Source organism: Saccostrea echinata, unplaced genomic scaffold (genome assembly GCF_033153115.1).
Source record: "Saccostrea echinata isolate AGI-Se365-2 ecotype Australia unplaced genomic scaffold, CSIRO_AGI_Sech_v1 ptg000002l, whole genome shotgun sequence".
Classification (NCBI taxonomy): domain Eukaryota; kingdom Metazoa; phylum Mollusca; class Bivalvia; order Ostreida; family Ostreidae; genus Saccostrea; species Saccostrea echinata.
In genome coordinates this window covers 3523009-3538538 of record NW_026889751.1, presented here as the reverse complement: position 1 = coordinate 3538538, position 15530 = coordinate 3523009, and the positions used below count along the sequence as shown (strand labels likewise).

Sequence of the window (15530 nt, the reverse complement as noted above, 5' to 3'; positions counted from 1 at the left end):
TAGTACAAATATGGTAGTATTTACTCCAGCATGCTAGAGGTTTACAGCATGATACTTTTGACTTGGTCCCATGACCAAGGTATAAAATGAGCATAGGGATATTAACACTTAACAGTCTCTCACTTGTAGAAGTATAATTAGCTTGTGACTAGAATTCAAAGAAATTGGGGCAACAGAGCTTGACTAGGTTGAATTTTTAGACTATCAAAATCCAGAGACAATAGAGGTCAGTCAGGTTATTCTTTTAAATTTTGTTAGTCTTCAGACTGGTTACTGATCAAGTCTCCTTAAACTTGACCAAGTGGAGCAAGGCCACAATAGAAGATCAAATTATAAGAAAAAATTCTTAAAAATCTACTAAAACTATTAGTGGCCCATGGGCCTCTTGTCATAAATACATGTATTGCCATTTCATGTAAAATGTTCCTTGAAATACTATCTCCATATACACGTAATTTCCCTATCTTGTAGCCGAATATAACAAAGTTTCTGCAAGAATTAGATGGAAAGTTAACTCTGCACATTCAGAGAGTAAAATATACCTGATATTTTATATATTTTGTGTTTTGTTAATATAGTGTTTTACTCAACAAATTTATTGCACTTATAAAACATACAGAACTCTCAAACATCCAACATAGAGCAATGTTTTCCCATTAACAATAACAAATGTTTTATGGAACAACCAATATACACTCTAATAGATTCCATGAATGAGATCAATGTATATGAGTTCTATGATATATGAGATTCCCTCAGTGGGTTGACATCATGTCTTCTTGGATTTTGACGACATTGCTTTCAATAAATTTCCTACTTTGTTGCTGCTCTTAGATTTTTTCTTTTCTGGTTTCTGTGTTGTTGAAACATTTGATGCATCTAAAACAAAAATAGTTTATTTATTAAAATAAGATGTTTCAGCAAAATTTTAAAGTAAAAATTGTGCAAAAATCAATATTATAAGATTGGCAATTTGATAATTATACAATAAATCAAAATACACTGATAGATGAAGATACATGTATGTTGCTCAAAAATGAGTGTAAGAGAAAGAAGACATCAGGAATCAACGAAATACTAGAAGTCTGTCTTGTAATCAGCAATGCAAGTGCCAGCTATACTCTCATTAGCTCACGTTAGCTGAATTAAAGCTCAAGTGAGCTTTTCTGATCTCCCATTGTCTGATGCTTTTCACATTTTCAACTTCTTCTCAAGAACCACTAAGCCAATTTTAACCGAAGTTGGTACAAAGCATCCTTGGGTGAAGGGGAGTTTTAATTGTTAAATTAAAGGGCCAAGCCCCTTTCCATGGGGAGATAATCAAGAAAAGACAAAAATAGGGTGGGGTCATTAAAAACTTTTTCTCAAGAACCACTGGGCCAGATAAGATGAAACTTATGTGGAATCTTCCTGTGGTACTGTAGATTCTAAATTGTTCAAATCATGACCCCCGGGGGTTGGGTGGGGCCACAATTGGGAATCAAAGTTTAAAATTGAAATATATAGGAAAATTTTTTTTGCAAATTTTCTTCTCAAGAGCCAGAAAAGGTGAAACTCATGTGGAATCTTCCTCAGGTAGTGTAGATTATTAATTTTTCAAATACCTGGGGTAGGGTGGGGCCACAATAGGGGATCGAAGTTTTACATTGAAATTCATAGGAAAATTCTTTAAAAATCTTCTTCTCAAAACCAATAGGGTAGGATGGGGACACAATAGGGAATCAAAGTTTGATATAGGAATATATATGAAAAAAAAATACATTTTAAAAACTGGTCTTAAGCACAGCAAAGCCATGATTAGTCATTTTAAATATAGAGGCAACTTTAGGTAGTTAGATTCAAGTTTGTTCAAAGACCCATGGATTGTGATCTGTCACTTCAATGTTATTGACCTAGATACATACTTTGATAACATCTATGATGATAAAATAGAATTTATTTTGACTTTTAAAGACTTCTATTTTAACAGAGCTTCTGAATACCAATGTGGCAATTCTTGTTATGAATAACCGACAATTTAAATAAAGGAATAAAAATTATTATTTTAAAGAAACACTATTATTTTATATTATTCCTATTTTGAGATGTGATATTAAATTAAGAACTTACAGAAATCCAAAAACTAATTTTAACATAAAATATTACTAAATAACAATATATTGATATTACTATTTAAATGATTTATGATTTAATGGACATTTTACTCCATTGTCCAGTGAATAGGCAGCTCACCCCAAAATCCAAAGGACCACAGTTCAAATCCAATCATGGCAACAATTATTTTACCAAATTTATTTTGTCAACTATGCATTATAAGTTTTAAATATAAAATACAATAAAACAATGTCATCATATCACGTATTGATCAAACTTGAATCCCTTTACCTAAGAATATTTCGTGGCAAGTTTGGTTGAAATTGGCCAAGTGGTTCTTGAGAAGAAGTCAAAAATGTGAAAAGTTTACAGAGAGAGGGACAGACTGGCGCCGGACAAAATGTGATCAGAAAACCTCACCAATGCTACATTCCTGACATATTTTTCTACATTGCACCAAAAACAGTTTAAGAAATCAACTGGTTATGTTTATTTTAAGCCTACTTCTCTTATTGTGTTTGCCTAGGACTTCAGGAGATGTAACAAGAAAGAAGGCATGGTTTGCTGCACAATTCTGTACAATTTAATCATTGAATCAAATAAAAAAAAAGCAATTATTGCTGTTTTTCAGTCAATGCAATGATTTATCCACCCTCAAAGTACAATATTTATAACCTTGATTATAGACTCTGTGAATATTATACTCTTTATGTGGCTAAATTGTCATACTGACTGAAAAAAAACAGCGATAATTGTACAGTGTATAAAATTGCATAAATGGACTAATTATGGACTTTCTTTCCTTGGGGAAAAGATTTTCTCCCTCTATATTTCTATAAACCTACACCACTCCAATATCCAAGCTGCTGTAGGATGTCTCATAAAAGGAATTTGTTAAGATAAATACTTACCAGTACTAAATCACTTTTTCCTTAATTATCTTGGCCACAGATGTAACTATAAATGCCTTAACACGGTCTTTCAAAAGATCCCTTTTCTTACCTTTTTCATCTTTAACTGCCAACAGTGTCCTCAATCCTTCTATTTCTTTTTTGAGTTTTCTATATTCCTAAATATAAAAAAAATTATATTACATGAATGTGTACTTTCTTTATCTGGATTCACAATTATCTACCTCAGTTTTCCATAACCATGATTTCACATATACTTGTACAGGAATATAAAATCTGATGTTGGATTTTTTAATCCCCAACTCAAAGAGCTGCTATACAAGTATTTTGAATTTTGTTAAATTATGAATACAATATTGAAACTAATCAAATAACATTTTTTCCTCTTCTCTCATTCTTAATCTGGGAAGTCTAGTAAAAACAAATTTATTTAAGACCAAACCCCTATGCTGATCAAAATGGCACAAATGCTCATGGTTACCTCTGTACATTTTGGTAAGTTATCAAACTCTCCACTTTCTTCTTTCTTTTCATGTTCCTCACGTTGAATGGCCTGTTCTGCTAAAAGCTTTTTCTCCTCTTGTGGAATGTAATACCCTGCTTTCTCAAATATCTTTCGTAAGTGTTTATCATACCCCTACAATGGGAAATAACAATACACCAGCTAAAACCGAAACTACAAGTTCTTTTATTTTATTAATTAGCATGAGTAATAAGTGAGCCAATTTTTTTGGGACCTATCAAATAGATTTATTGAAAACTTTCATGCTTTTTATTTAATTGCAATTTTTACTAAGGTGCTTTGATCCAATCCATTCCTGGGTTTGAAAAGTAAGGCAATCAACAAAAAGTCTTACTTTTTGGGTCATTTCCTCCCTATAGAGTTCCCCCTCTAACTGATCCCATGCCTGCTGAAGCTTCTCACTCAGAGTGGGGTAAACCAACATAGAGTCCCTGTGACAGACATAAGGGGAGGTAAATCTCATGTGGTAGTTACAGGTAGAGGGCTCTGTCACATTCACTATATCATGCTTGTCTCCACAGCTGAATATCACCTGATAAACAGAGCGCAGAATCTTAAATTCATATAAAATTACTAATGAAGTTGTCACAAGCTAGGAATATACATGTATTTACAAGTACTGGTATAATCAGAAGCAAATTAAAAGTGGGGGGGGGGGGGGGGGGGGGAGCTAAACCAAACAAAAAAAAATGTTTGGGGGACTAAGTCCCAATTTTCAATGTTTTTATTATGTTGTTCTTTGCAAAAAAAAAGTGGAACAAGAGTAGCAGTCTTAGATTGCAAAGTCACTCTACTAAGTCTATTAACAACTACCCCGGTATCTCCTACAAGAATATATATCATAATGCACAACCTTTCACAAATCCATATCATTAGTTTTCCATCACAAAATTTAATTACAAATACTGTAGAAGGGTATCAGTGGGATCACTTTTATTCCTAATTTTACTTAAGCTATTTATGCAAATAAAACTTTTGCTTTTCAGAATGAATTCTTAAAATATTGTGACTTAATTTACCTTGACAGTTCTGTGAAAATCTCCACACTTTTCTCCTTCCCTCATATTCATAGCAATAAATGTGTTATTTTCAATTTCCCATTCTTGCCATACTCTGGAAAAACAAAATAAAAAATATCATGGAAATCAATATATGTACAAATATTTAAAATAAATAGAGGATATTCAATGTTTTGTGGTTGGATATGGAATTTATTTCACGAGTGGGACAGGATTTTTTGATATTTTCACGAGTGCGAAGCACGAGTGAAAATATCAAAAAATCCTGTCCCACTCGTGAAATAAATTCCATATCCAACCACAAAACATTGAATTTTCTATTTATTACATTTTCTTTGATTTTCCCTTTGCCTCTGTCTTTTCTTAACACAATGTAATAGGCTGTGACATCATAGTTGAGCAGTTGAGACGTCATGGCTTAGCAGTTGTGAGATGAAAACATGGATTTTAGCAACATATTTGGGAAGAAATAGGCAGTTTTAGTCTTTGTCAAGATGGTTTAGTTATTATCTCATCTTATTGCAGGCCAGAAATTATATTTTACTTACTTTGATATCCTTTTCACACTATGAGAGAATATCACTTTGGTATCCTTTCACACTGTGAGAGAATATCACTTTTATTCAATGAATAAATCACAGTATTTCACTGTTGAAAATGTATTAAGTTCTTGTACATCATATACAGTGTTTATACAAGTGTATGTATACTCACACTAATCAATCAATGACTGAACATGTATCAGTCTCAATACCTTGGAAGATTAGAATTTTTGAATTTTTCACTACCTATGACAATAATTCACCCAACAGGATATTCCATCTACAATTTTCTTAAGAATATGAAAATACCTCCTTCCCCTTCTCAAGACAGTTACTTTATCAGGAGGGAAAATATGCCAAGAAATTGACAGATGCATGCCTAATCAGTCACCATATACAAGTTTTAATAGTTAATACATGAAGAACATAATACTATCTCAATCTTCACCAGATTTTACAAAACAAGTGGTACTTATCTTAATATTATCTTGAAGTTCAAATTAATTGGATTTCATACAATGTATAATATACATGTAGTGCTTTATCTTCTGGATACTTTCTGCATGTTAATTGCTGTAATAATAACAATATACCCGAGGACTCCACTGAATGGGTTCCACCTGTAGGATTGTTCATGTTGTGTCACATTGAAAAATGGACAGAACTCGTATCTGTATCTGAAAGATAAATATTTACAATAGGACATCATTTATTTCCTTCTTATCATTCTGTAACATACTGAACTGACAGGGTGTCCTATGTAAAGAATAAATAGTTAAATCTTCATGAGTTTATCAGAAAAATTAATAATAGCTATGTAGTTATAATATTATTTGATAATACATTTTTAAATTAGATCAAACTAAGGACTAAGGAAACTATGTACTGAAAAAAAAAAACAAATGGCTCAAAATCAAGCCGTCTAGTGCTAATTCTGATTATGACTGTTCTTTGTTGCATGTTATCTAGAGTCAAATCAAATAATGACTGTTGGTTTTGCATTGGTGATTGTTCATTTTGCAATTGAGTCTGTTGAGTTTATATTATAAGCTGTTTGTTTTGTATTTCAGGTTTTTTTTTTTGGCAAAATTAATTGTTTGTTTTGCATTAATGTCTTCTTTTTTTTTACCCTTTTCGCTGCCCACAGTTCATAGTAAGTGCATACTTAAACTCATTATAAGAAAATCAAATTCTCACTCATTCATCTCTTTGGAGAAACATTTCCCATACAGTCTCTTCAAATGTGTAGGGCCTGTAAAATTACTGGGCTTTATCCTCATTTTCAGTTTTTTGTCATCTACTGTGTGACTGGCAAAATTATAACTGTTTAGCCTGTAAAAAAAAATGGTAACAACACCAGCAAAAGTGTATATAACATAAAGTTTAGAATTAAAACAAGATGTGTTTGTGAAACACTGATGCCCCTCTATGGCAGCTCAAGGCCATGGTTCAAGTTCTTCAAATATAACTCACACTTCAATGTCAAGAGTTCAAAAATGTTGATATCCAAAGAAAGGTCTTGTCACAAGAAATATACATGTGAAATATAATAGCACTAGTATCAACCATTCAGAAAATATGGCCAAGGTTAAAGTTTTTCGAAAAGTAGGTCTTACTTCTAATGTCATGATGTAAAAAAAATAATGATACCAAAGAAAAGTCTTGTCAGAAGGAATGCATGTGCAAAATATGAAAACCCTAGCACCCACCATTCAAAACTTATGGCCAAGGTTCAACTTCTTCAAAAGTAGGTCAAACCCAAAGGTCAAGGTCAAAAGGTCAAAAAATGTTGTTACCCCAAAAAAGGTTTGGACACATGGCATGAAATATAAAAGTCCTTGCTCCAACCTTTCAAAAGTTATGGCCAAGGTTACTTGGGGGGGGGGGGGGGGTAGTTTGATAAATTTTTGCAAAAGTGGGTCAAACTCCAAGATGAAGGCCAAGAAGTCAAATATGTTGGTACCAAAAAATAAGTCTTGTCACAAGGCATACACATGTGAAATATGAAAGCCCTACCACCAATCATTCAAAAGTTATGAGCAAGGCTAAAGATGTTTGGTAAATTTTTGCAAAAGTGGGTTAAACTCCAAGGTCATAAAAATAGAGAAATAATAAGCTCTTACAATTTTTTAATTAAAGGGGAGGCTATCCATCCACACTTCAGATGCCCGTGACTTAACTTGTGACAGTCAGTCAGACAACAATGCCAAAACAAATATTATCTTCCCTTTGGGAGTCTGGAACTCAATGCCAACAATTTATTGGGGAGTTCTGTGCACTTCCAGTAAGCTATTGTTACTTGTAATTGTTCAGAATTTGACTTTAACATGCTGGTCAAGTAGAGCGGCCACGCCAAATCAACAACCTAGCTGGCAGTGATTTGGAATTCTAATTTTTCATATACTTAGTTGTAAATACACTGATTCTGCACTGCGCAATATGGGTGACCTCACAAAACCCAAAATCACATATCAGACCCCCAAATCAAACCAGAAATATTTTTAAAAAGTTTAAAGTAAAAACAAGAAGTCTGTGAGCCAATGCTCACTAATAATACCCCCGCTCTGATGTGAATACACAAGTTCGGTTATGGACAAACACAGTGATAATCAGGAAATTGACAACGGATTTGTAAAAACTGAATCCCAACATATGGCATGCCTAAAAAAAGATTGTGCTAAAATTTCAAGCATCTGCGATGAGTAGTTGCTGAGAAAACTACAACTAAAATTTGCTACGTATGGTACGGACAGACACATGGATAAACAGGAAGTTGACATCGGATTTGTTCCAAAAATGAATCCCATTATATGGCAAGGCTTAACAAAGATTGTGCTAAAATTTCAAGCATCTGCAATGAGTAGTTGCTGAGAAACTTACGACCAAAATTTTTTATGTATAATACAGACAGACGCACGGATAAACAGGAAGTTAACATCGGATTTGTACAAAAATGAATCCCACCATATGGCATGCCTAAACAAAGAGTGTGTTAAAATTTCAAGCACCTGTGATGAGTAGTTGCTGAGAAAATTGCGACCAAAGTTTGTTATGTGTGGTACAGACAGATGCACGGATAAACAGGAAGTTGACATTGGATTAGTACAAAAATGAATCCCACCATATGGCATGCCTAAACAAAGATTGTGCTAAAATTTCAAGCATCTGCAATGAGTAGTTGCTGAGAAAACCACGACCAAAGTTTGTTATGTGTGGTACGGACAGATGCACGGATAAACAGGAAGTTGACATTGGATTAGTACAAAAATGAATCCCACCATATGGCATACCTAAACAAAGATTGTGCTAAAATTTCAAGCATCTGCAATGAGTAGTTCCTGAGAGAACTATGACCAAAATTTGTTACGGACAGACAGACAGACAGACACACAAGGGTAAAACAGTATACCCCCCTCTCCTTCAGAGCGGGGGTATAATTAACTTGATTTAATTGAAATATACATTTAATACAATTCATGCAATAAAGGATGACTGCACTTAAGGACATGCGAAATTTGCATCAAAATAAACTTTCAAAACAAGCATTTTTCTTTTCATTGCAAGAATGGTCAACATCCAACCTACAACTTTATGTAATTACGTTTAATAAAAGTGTGTATTTACGAAGTTCGAATCTGTTTTCAAAGGCAGGGGTCATCACTATTTCTTGAATCTCCGTTCGATAATGAGGACGCCCACTTTTTTACTGACATCATACATAGTCAGCGCATGTTTGTCTATTGTTCTACGTTTAACAGTAGTTGTATATTTACATAAATAATAATGTGTCAAGAGGAGATTAATAGACAAACATGCGCTCATGGTTAAAAAGAGAAAAAACTGCTTCTTCGTACATTCGCTCTCTGTGTTGTAACCAAGGGTTGTGACATGTTGAATATTATAATTCACCACGTGATTTCGTACCTCAGGTAACTTTGTGAATACTTAATTCCGTCACGTGACTTGTAAAGTAGCATGTGTTATGCTAACTAGGACATTGTGTTCGAATAGTTAAGTCATCTGGCATCGATATAAAATCTGCTTTAATTACATTGACGTGCTGCTATTGTTAATTTCGTTTTGAAACATTTGTCGGTAGTGTATTTGTGCCATACAGAATGGAGAGGGAGATTGGAAAGAGTGATCGCGTTCTTTTTTTCAAACAAGTCATTGTTATTTATCAAGTCTAAATTTAGACCCATTCTTACAATTTTAGCTCCACCTCTCATGCATAGCGTATGTTCAATCAAGGGCAGGTAAGTGTAAATTCTCTATATTTGGAAAGCAGTAAGGACAAAAACATTGAATCATTTTATTGTATTACAGTCTAAAATCATTTTAAGATTTAAATTTGGTTCCAAATTGACAGGATTCTTTCATAAACATACAAAAGTGAAACAAGGTTTAAATATAAAAGCAACAGAAGCAACCGAAAAAGACCCAAAAACCGGCGTTAAGTGCAGTCATCCTTTGCTGAATTACTTATTTAAAATGACCTAGAATTAGCTCTAGCATATGTTAAAGCAAAAGGTCAAATACATGTAGATATACATGAAATATTCTAAAATGACTCTACGAGAACTCGCAAGTCAAATATTTTAAATATATATTTAAAAGAACACCACATTCTAAAATCCATATCATAATTGTCACATCAACCCTTGGGCCCAGCCCATATCAGGCCTCAAGTCGAAAACGGGCCACTCGGGCTGATATGACATAGGCTGTGGATTTTAGTATGTATTCTCTATACATTATATTCCTGCAGATGAACTTCTAACACCACCTGTATACCTCTTATGGCTGTGACTGTAAGGTAACATTCAATAAGAGAACATACCCATAACTTGATGGCTCCTCCACAATTTTCATGCTAACCATTTCTGAAACTATTTACTCCACAAAAGTTAGACAGTAACGAATCATTAATTAACATTGCAGCTTAATTATAATAATTATGCGCTTCTCTAAAATAAATTTTCTGCTAAATTCTAGCTTAATATTCAGGAATATATTACTTATAAATAAGTTACGAATAATCCATCAATAGTTAAGTGTAATAAAAGCGAGGATACTACTTTTACAATAACAAAAGAAGCAATGACAGGGCATTTTGAATTTAGCATTTTATAAATTCAAAACTGAGGAAATTCTAGTTAAAACGTAAACAAGTTCAAAAGATCACAAACAATATCGTAGAAAAGCATTCTTATATACCTGCAGTCCTAAAAATCAGCAAAAGCAACAACGGTAGAATTAAAATGCACTGACAAACAGCACATATACCACGCAAGTGACTCCTTCGTCGATGCATCCTTCTTTAGGCTTCTAAGCAGACATGCATGCATTGTCAGTCAGTCACATGACCTCAATATGGCTGCGCCCATTGAGGAATGCTTGTTTGAGTGATTATTAATTGATAATTAAAAAATGGGCAAGAGTAACAAACAAACTGGAGGGAAAAAGAAGTTTCATGATAGGAGACGACAAAGGGATGAAAAGTTTGATGTTGAAAAATGTAGCAGTAAAATGGCATCGTGTCAATTTGGTGAGACAGCTCAAAATATTTGCTGATGTCACAATGTATTTTAACTTGACATTTCCAAACCAGAGAAGTAATTGCTACTGTTAATTTTAAAAAATAAGTAAATTAGGAGAATCTTTTTATTATCGCTTTAAACCGTTATAAGATGTGTGCAAAGCTTTAGTGACGTCCAGCTGAACTGAAACACGATGAATCTACAATATACTAGAAAATTACTAGACTAAATGCATATATTATATTGTGGAGGTCGTGTAGACAGGTACAATCACAGGTGGCCAGAGAGCTGAGTAAGTAGAGCTAATCTGTCTAGAGTTTAGGGTCCCCGGGTTCAAATCCTGATCTGATATCAATCTGTCACAATATATTCTAGCTATAAACCTGTAACATTTAATACAGTGAAACTTGACATCTAATCCGGACACCAATGGTTCTGTAACAGGAAAGGAGAAAATGCATGGCTGGACTGGGAATCGAACCCGGAACCCCTGCATCACTAGTCAGGTGCTCTACCAACTGAGCTACGCAGGCCGATATCCACGACCCAAACCATTACATTCCTCCCTCCTTAAATTGTCTTTGCCCTCGAAGACACAACCCAAGTTCTTAGTTACCCCTGGCAGGACTTTCACCTGCGAGTCCAGGGGTGGTCAACGGCACCAAATTTGTAACAGGAAAGGAGAAAAGTATGGCTGGACCGGGAATTGAACCCTGGACCCTGCATCACTAGTCAGGTGCTCTACCGACTGAGCTACCCAGGCAAATATCCATGACCCAAATCATTACTGTTCCAAAGAAATTGGCCGGTTTAGACAAAATTCTGGATTAAACCACATTTTAAAGAATTGAATTTATTGAAAGGCCGGGGGCTTATAATGTTTACATCATATTACTGGGTAAGCAAGATTTCGGAATACACAACATCCGGATTAGACAAATTTCACTGTAATTTGCTTCACTAGTGCACCCCTGGACTTGCAAGTGGAAGTTAAACAGGTTTTGCATGATTGCCAGTACTGGTAGATAGCTCAATTTGTAAAGCACCTGTCTAGAGTTCAGGTTCAGGGTTTGAATCCTCATGGTCTGGTCTGTTGCATATTTCTCCCTTCTTGTTAGATTTATAGCTGTTGACCACCTCTGGACTTGTAGGTGAAAGTCCCGCAGAGGGCAAAAGATCTGATTTGGTGTCTTCGAGGGCATAGACATTTAAGGAGGAAGGAATGTGGCGATCGCGATCAAACAAGCAACATAAATTTTCGTTTTCACTGTATTGTAAATATATTGAGAGTGAGTCATTTGCACTGGAGTCTGCTGATCTGAAATGCAAGAAAGCATGATTACATTTGGCAGTCTGTGTCTCTTTCTCTCTCAGTGTGTGTTTCTGTCTCACCTATTTGGTGAATTTTAGATATATATTTTGATTTTTGGATCTATGAAAAAAAGAATTTACGGTAGTGGGCGCCTAAAAAATAGATACAAACATAATTAATAGCTTGATCAAAAAACAAATCTTTACAAGTAATATTAAGTATGTACAATTTACCATTCACTGACAGGATTTATTTTGACATTTTCTATTAATCTACAGCATAATTAAGGAGATTGATTTAAATTTGGTTTAGACAGTGACGAGGAATCCCCATCCTATGCACCTGAGAATTTCCCCTGTCCATTAGGTATGTGGGATTTAGAACACTGTGATCCGAGGAAGTGCAGTGGTAGGAAGCTGGGACGTTTAGGATACGTTAAAACACTGAGGCTCCAGCAGAGGTTTAGCGGACTGATACTGTCACCCATGGGAATCAAATGTGTGTCCCCAGAAGACAGGTGAATGTTGAAGTAAAACATTGTAATGAATGTCATCCAAACTTCAGTTGAATTAAATATCTTTTTGAATGCAGAGTGATATATATTACATTGTATTTGTGGATAATATTATCAGTAATATTTATAGGTATACTATTTGTTAAGGAAAGTCAGATATTTGGAAGTAACAAGCATTTCTTTATTCCAAACCTGTACAGCCAGCATTTGAAGTTTATGAAATAACAAAAGCATCAATTCTTTGAGCTGATCTGACTCTCTATATAGATCTTGTACACTTATCTAAAACTGATCTTTCTTATTAAGGGAAATTGTGACTCAGAATGGAGTGGCAGTAATAGATTGCTCCTGGGCCCGCTTGGAGGACACACCCTTCTCCAGAATGAGGGGAGGACATCCTCGACTGCTCCCCTACCTAGTGGCTACAAACCCCATCAACTATGGAAAGCCATGCAAACTGTCTTGTGTGGAGGCATACGCCGCAGCATTTTATATCACAGGTAAGATTAATAGTACTGTGGAATCATTAGATTTCATGGTGGCTCAATTTTCGTGGAATTCATGGGTACCTCTCATCCACGAATTAACATCCTCCATGAATTAATAAACTAGGGGTACAAAGTCATACTTCCTTTTATAGGTAAAGAGAATACACAAAATTACGTCCCCACAAACCTGTCAAATTTAAGAAATCCACAAAAATTGGCCCCCACAAATTTTAATGATTCCACAGTAACAAAATTTTTCCATTTTCCTCTCCTCATGAAAATAGTGACGATAGTTGCATGGAAAGGTATATATAGTTGATTTACGTTAATTTGAAGTGTTTAGTTACACAGTACAGTCAAATCTTGTTATCACAAACTCAATGGGGCTGAGAGAAAAACTTAAGATTATCTGAGGATTTGAGATAATGATGTTAAAATATATAAAGAAATAGTGGTTGGGCCTTCCGACTCAGTTACACATATCCATGGTATACGGAATATCGATATTAGATAAACCAAAGTTCAAATATATTTTGCTTTGTTCATGCATGAACAGTATTAGGGTCCAACATTAAAGATACATTACATTGGATATTGTAGGATACAAAGAACTTGGTGATATACTGTTAAAGAAGTTCAAATGGGGGCATACCTTTTATGAAGTAAATCAAGAACTGCTGGAGAAATATGCTAAGTGTAAAGATAGCACAGAGGTTGTGGCAGCACAGAAAGAATACTTAGAACAGTTAGAAGTGGAACACAACCAACCAAAACAAGGTAGAAACTTTAACAGAGTAGTAAAGATATTTTTCCAATCCTTTTGGAATACACATATGTATTATAATTATGCAATAATATGTTCACACCGGTACAGAATTAATTAAATATGTGTCTATATATTCTATAAAACCATTATTTGATGTGTGGGAGTAAAAAATAATAAATATTCCAAATACAGAGAGACGTAAAAAAAAAAAATTGACTTCATTTTCAAATGCAAGTATTTGAGTATAACCATCACTTTATACCTTTTTATTGCAAGATCTGACAGACATCAATATGGATCTGGAATTCTGTAATCCAAACAGAAGAGTGGGAGAGATGCCACCCACAGACAGGTATAACAGTACAGGCATGATTGAATTGTACACCTTGACTTATAGTTTTTTTTTTACATACTGTGCATGCTGCTATTGTAAATGCCTGTGCAGTTAATATATCATTATTACTTTAATAGAATTTAAAGAAAATTCACATCAATAGTAAGTATCAGATCAAAATATTTTGAATTTCAGTTCAGAGGAGAGTGAAGAGGAAAGCGGAGAGGAAGGAGACAAGGATTCTGGTGATGACTGCAATAAAAGTGATAATGCATGTGGGGGCACCAAGGAGAGGGAATCCCCTCAATCACAGTCTCAAATGCAACTAAAGACGGAATCTCCCCAAACTGACAATGACATGAAAGAATTGGGTTAATTTATGTATAAAGTAAACTTTCTTCATGTAAATAAATTTCATCAGTAACTCTGTATAATCTCTTTGACTTTATATTTCCCCAGAATGATAAACAACAGCCTTAATTAGTATATATTGGAATTTACTTTTGAAATATGTATACCAAATGATGTGGATAATTTGTTTGTTTGTAGTATGTATTATGACAATAAGATGAGAGCTCCATCTGTAAGAAAAAATAAAGTATTTAAATGCAGATTTTACTTTATACACTTTCAAATTTAGAGGTAACAGGTGTTAAACTGTAGGAAAAGATTCCCACTAAATCTGTTATGGCAGAGCTTTGACAATTTGAACATTGTACTACATTATAAATCTTCATGACACTGGTGTCAAAATTGTGTAGCTAATTCATACAGAGGCCTCTTAATAAGCACTACATAGTTGAGGGGACTTGATGATGTAACAGATTATAGATTAAAGAAACAGATTAAGAAAAATATCTACAGAGGTGTTTTTCATACTGTTTATCTGAGTTGATAACTGACAAATTTACAATGAAAGGAAAGATAATATTGTTAACAAGCAATTTCAAAAAAATGTGGTCCCCAGCTTTAGATGTCTTAGTGGTTGGGATGCAATTGTTTATGGCATATTGTAACCATTTTGTTTGTGTGCCCTGTCTTGTATGTCCATCATACAAAAGATATAAATTATTGAATTAATAAAAGTTACTGCAAAGATTGAAGCTTCTCAAAATGCATCAAACTTCAAGGTCATGAGGTCAAATATCATTATACAATCCAAAAGGTGTTGTCAAAAGTAATGCATATGTGAAAAAAATTTGAAAGCCCCATCTTTTCTGAAGCAAAAGTAATGACCAAAGTTAAAATTTTTGATAAGTAGGTCAAACGTCTAGGTCAAGGTCATGAGTCAAACATAGATAATCAAAGATTACGAAGCTCACCTCGACGAATGTTATCAGTAAAAGTAATGCAAATCTCACATCATATTTTCTTTATAGTTAACGTGCATCCTGAAAACAATATTCATGCAAGTTCTGTGTAAGTAGGTCTTATAGTTTGTTGGGAATTGACCTGCTCCAAAAACTTTAACCTGTTCACTAATCAAG

General features: G+C 34.2%; 2 protein-coding genes across 2 annotated transcripts; one reads left to right on the top strand and one right to left on the bottom strand.

Moving 5' to 3' along the window:
- Positions 1-578: 578 nt before the first annotated feature.
- On the bottom strand, positions 579-10432 carry LOC133205399 (N-acetylglucosamine-1-phosphotransferase subunit gamma-like). The gene is made up of 9 exons (XM_061341207.1): positions 10307-10432; positions 9930-9978; positions 6287-6421; positions 5683-5766; positions 4548-4641; positions 3863-4060; positions 3487-3642; positions 3097-3163; positions 579-879 (listed from the first exon to the last, which is right to left on the bottom strand). The coding sequence occupies exons 1-9, from the start codon at positions 10401-10403 to the stop codon at positions 770-772; spliced, it is 990 nt and encodes a 329-aa protein (XP_061197191.1). The 5' UTR covers positions 10404-10432; the 3' UTR covers positions 579-769.
- Positions 10433-10471: 39 nt separating this feature from the next.
- Positions 10472-14654, top strand: LOC133205379 (18S rRNA aminocarboxypropyltransferase-like). The gene is made up of 6 exons (XM_061341184.1): positions 10472-10637; positions 12254-12458; positions 12762-12955; positions 13544-13720; positions 13986-14061; positions 14239-14654. Exons 1-6 carry the CDS (start codon positions 10520-10522, stop codon positions 14417-14419), a joined length of 951 nt encoding a protein of 316 aa, XP_061197168.1. The 5' UTR covers positions 10472-10519; the 3' UTR covers positions 14420-14654.
- Positions 14655-15530: the final 876 nt, after the last annotated feature.

Bases quoted from the DNA above. Each gene is read 5' to 3' on its own strand.
- LOC133205399 (XM_061341207.1), bottom strand. From the start codon at position 10,403: ATGCATCGACGAAGGAGTCACTTGCGTGGTATATGTGCTGTTTGTCAG. The intron at 6,422-9,929 runs GTATGTTCTCTT...TTTTTTTTACAG, and splicing joins GAGGAGCCATCAAGTTATGG to GCTAAACAGTTATAATTTTG. The intron at 4,642-5,682 runs GTATATTGTTAT...TTGTTTTTCCAG, and splicing joins CCATTCAGTGGAGTCCTCGG to AGTATGGCAAGAATGGGAAA.
- LOC133205379 (XM_061341184.1), top strand. From the start codon at position 10,520: ATGGGCAAGAGTAACAAACAAACTGGAGGGAAAAAGAAGTTTCATGAT. The intron at 10,638-12,253 runs GTGAGACAGCTC...AATTTGGTTTAG, and splicing joins AATGGCATCGTGTCAATTTG to ACAGTGACGAGGAATCCCCA. The intron at 12,459-12,761 runs GTGAATGTTGAA...TTTCTTATTAAG, and splicing joins TGTGTGTCCCCAGAAGACAG to GGAAATTGTGACTCAGAATG.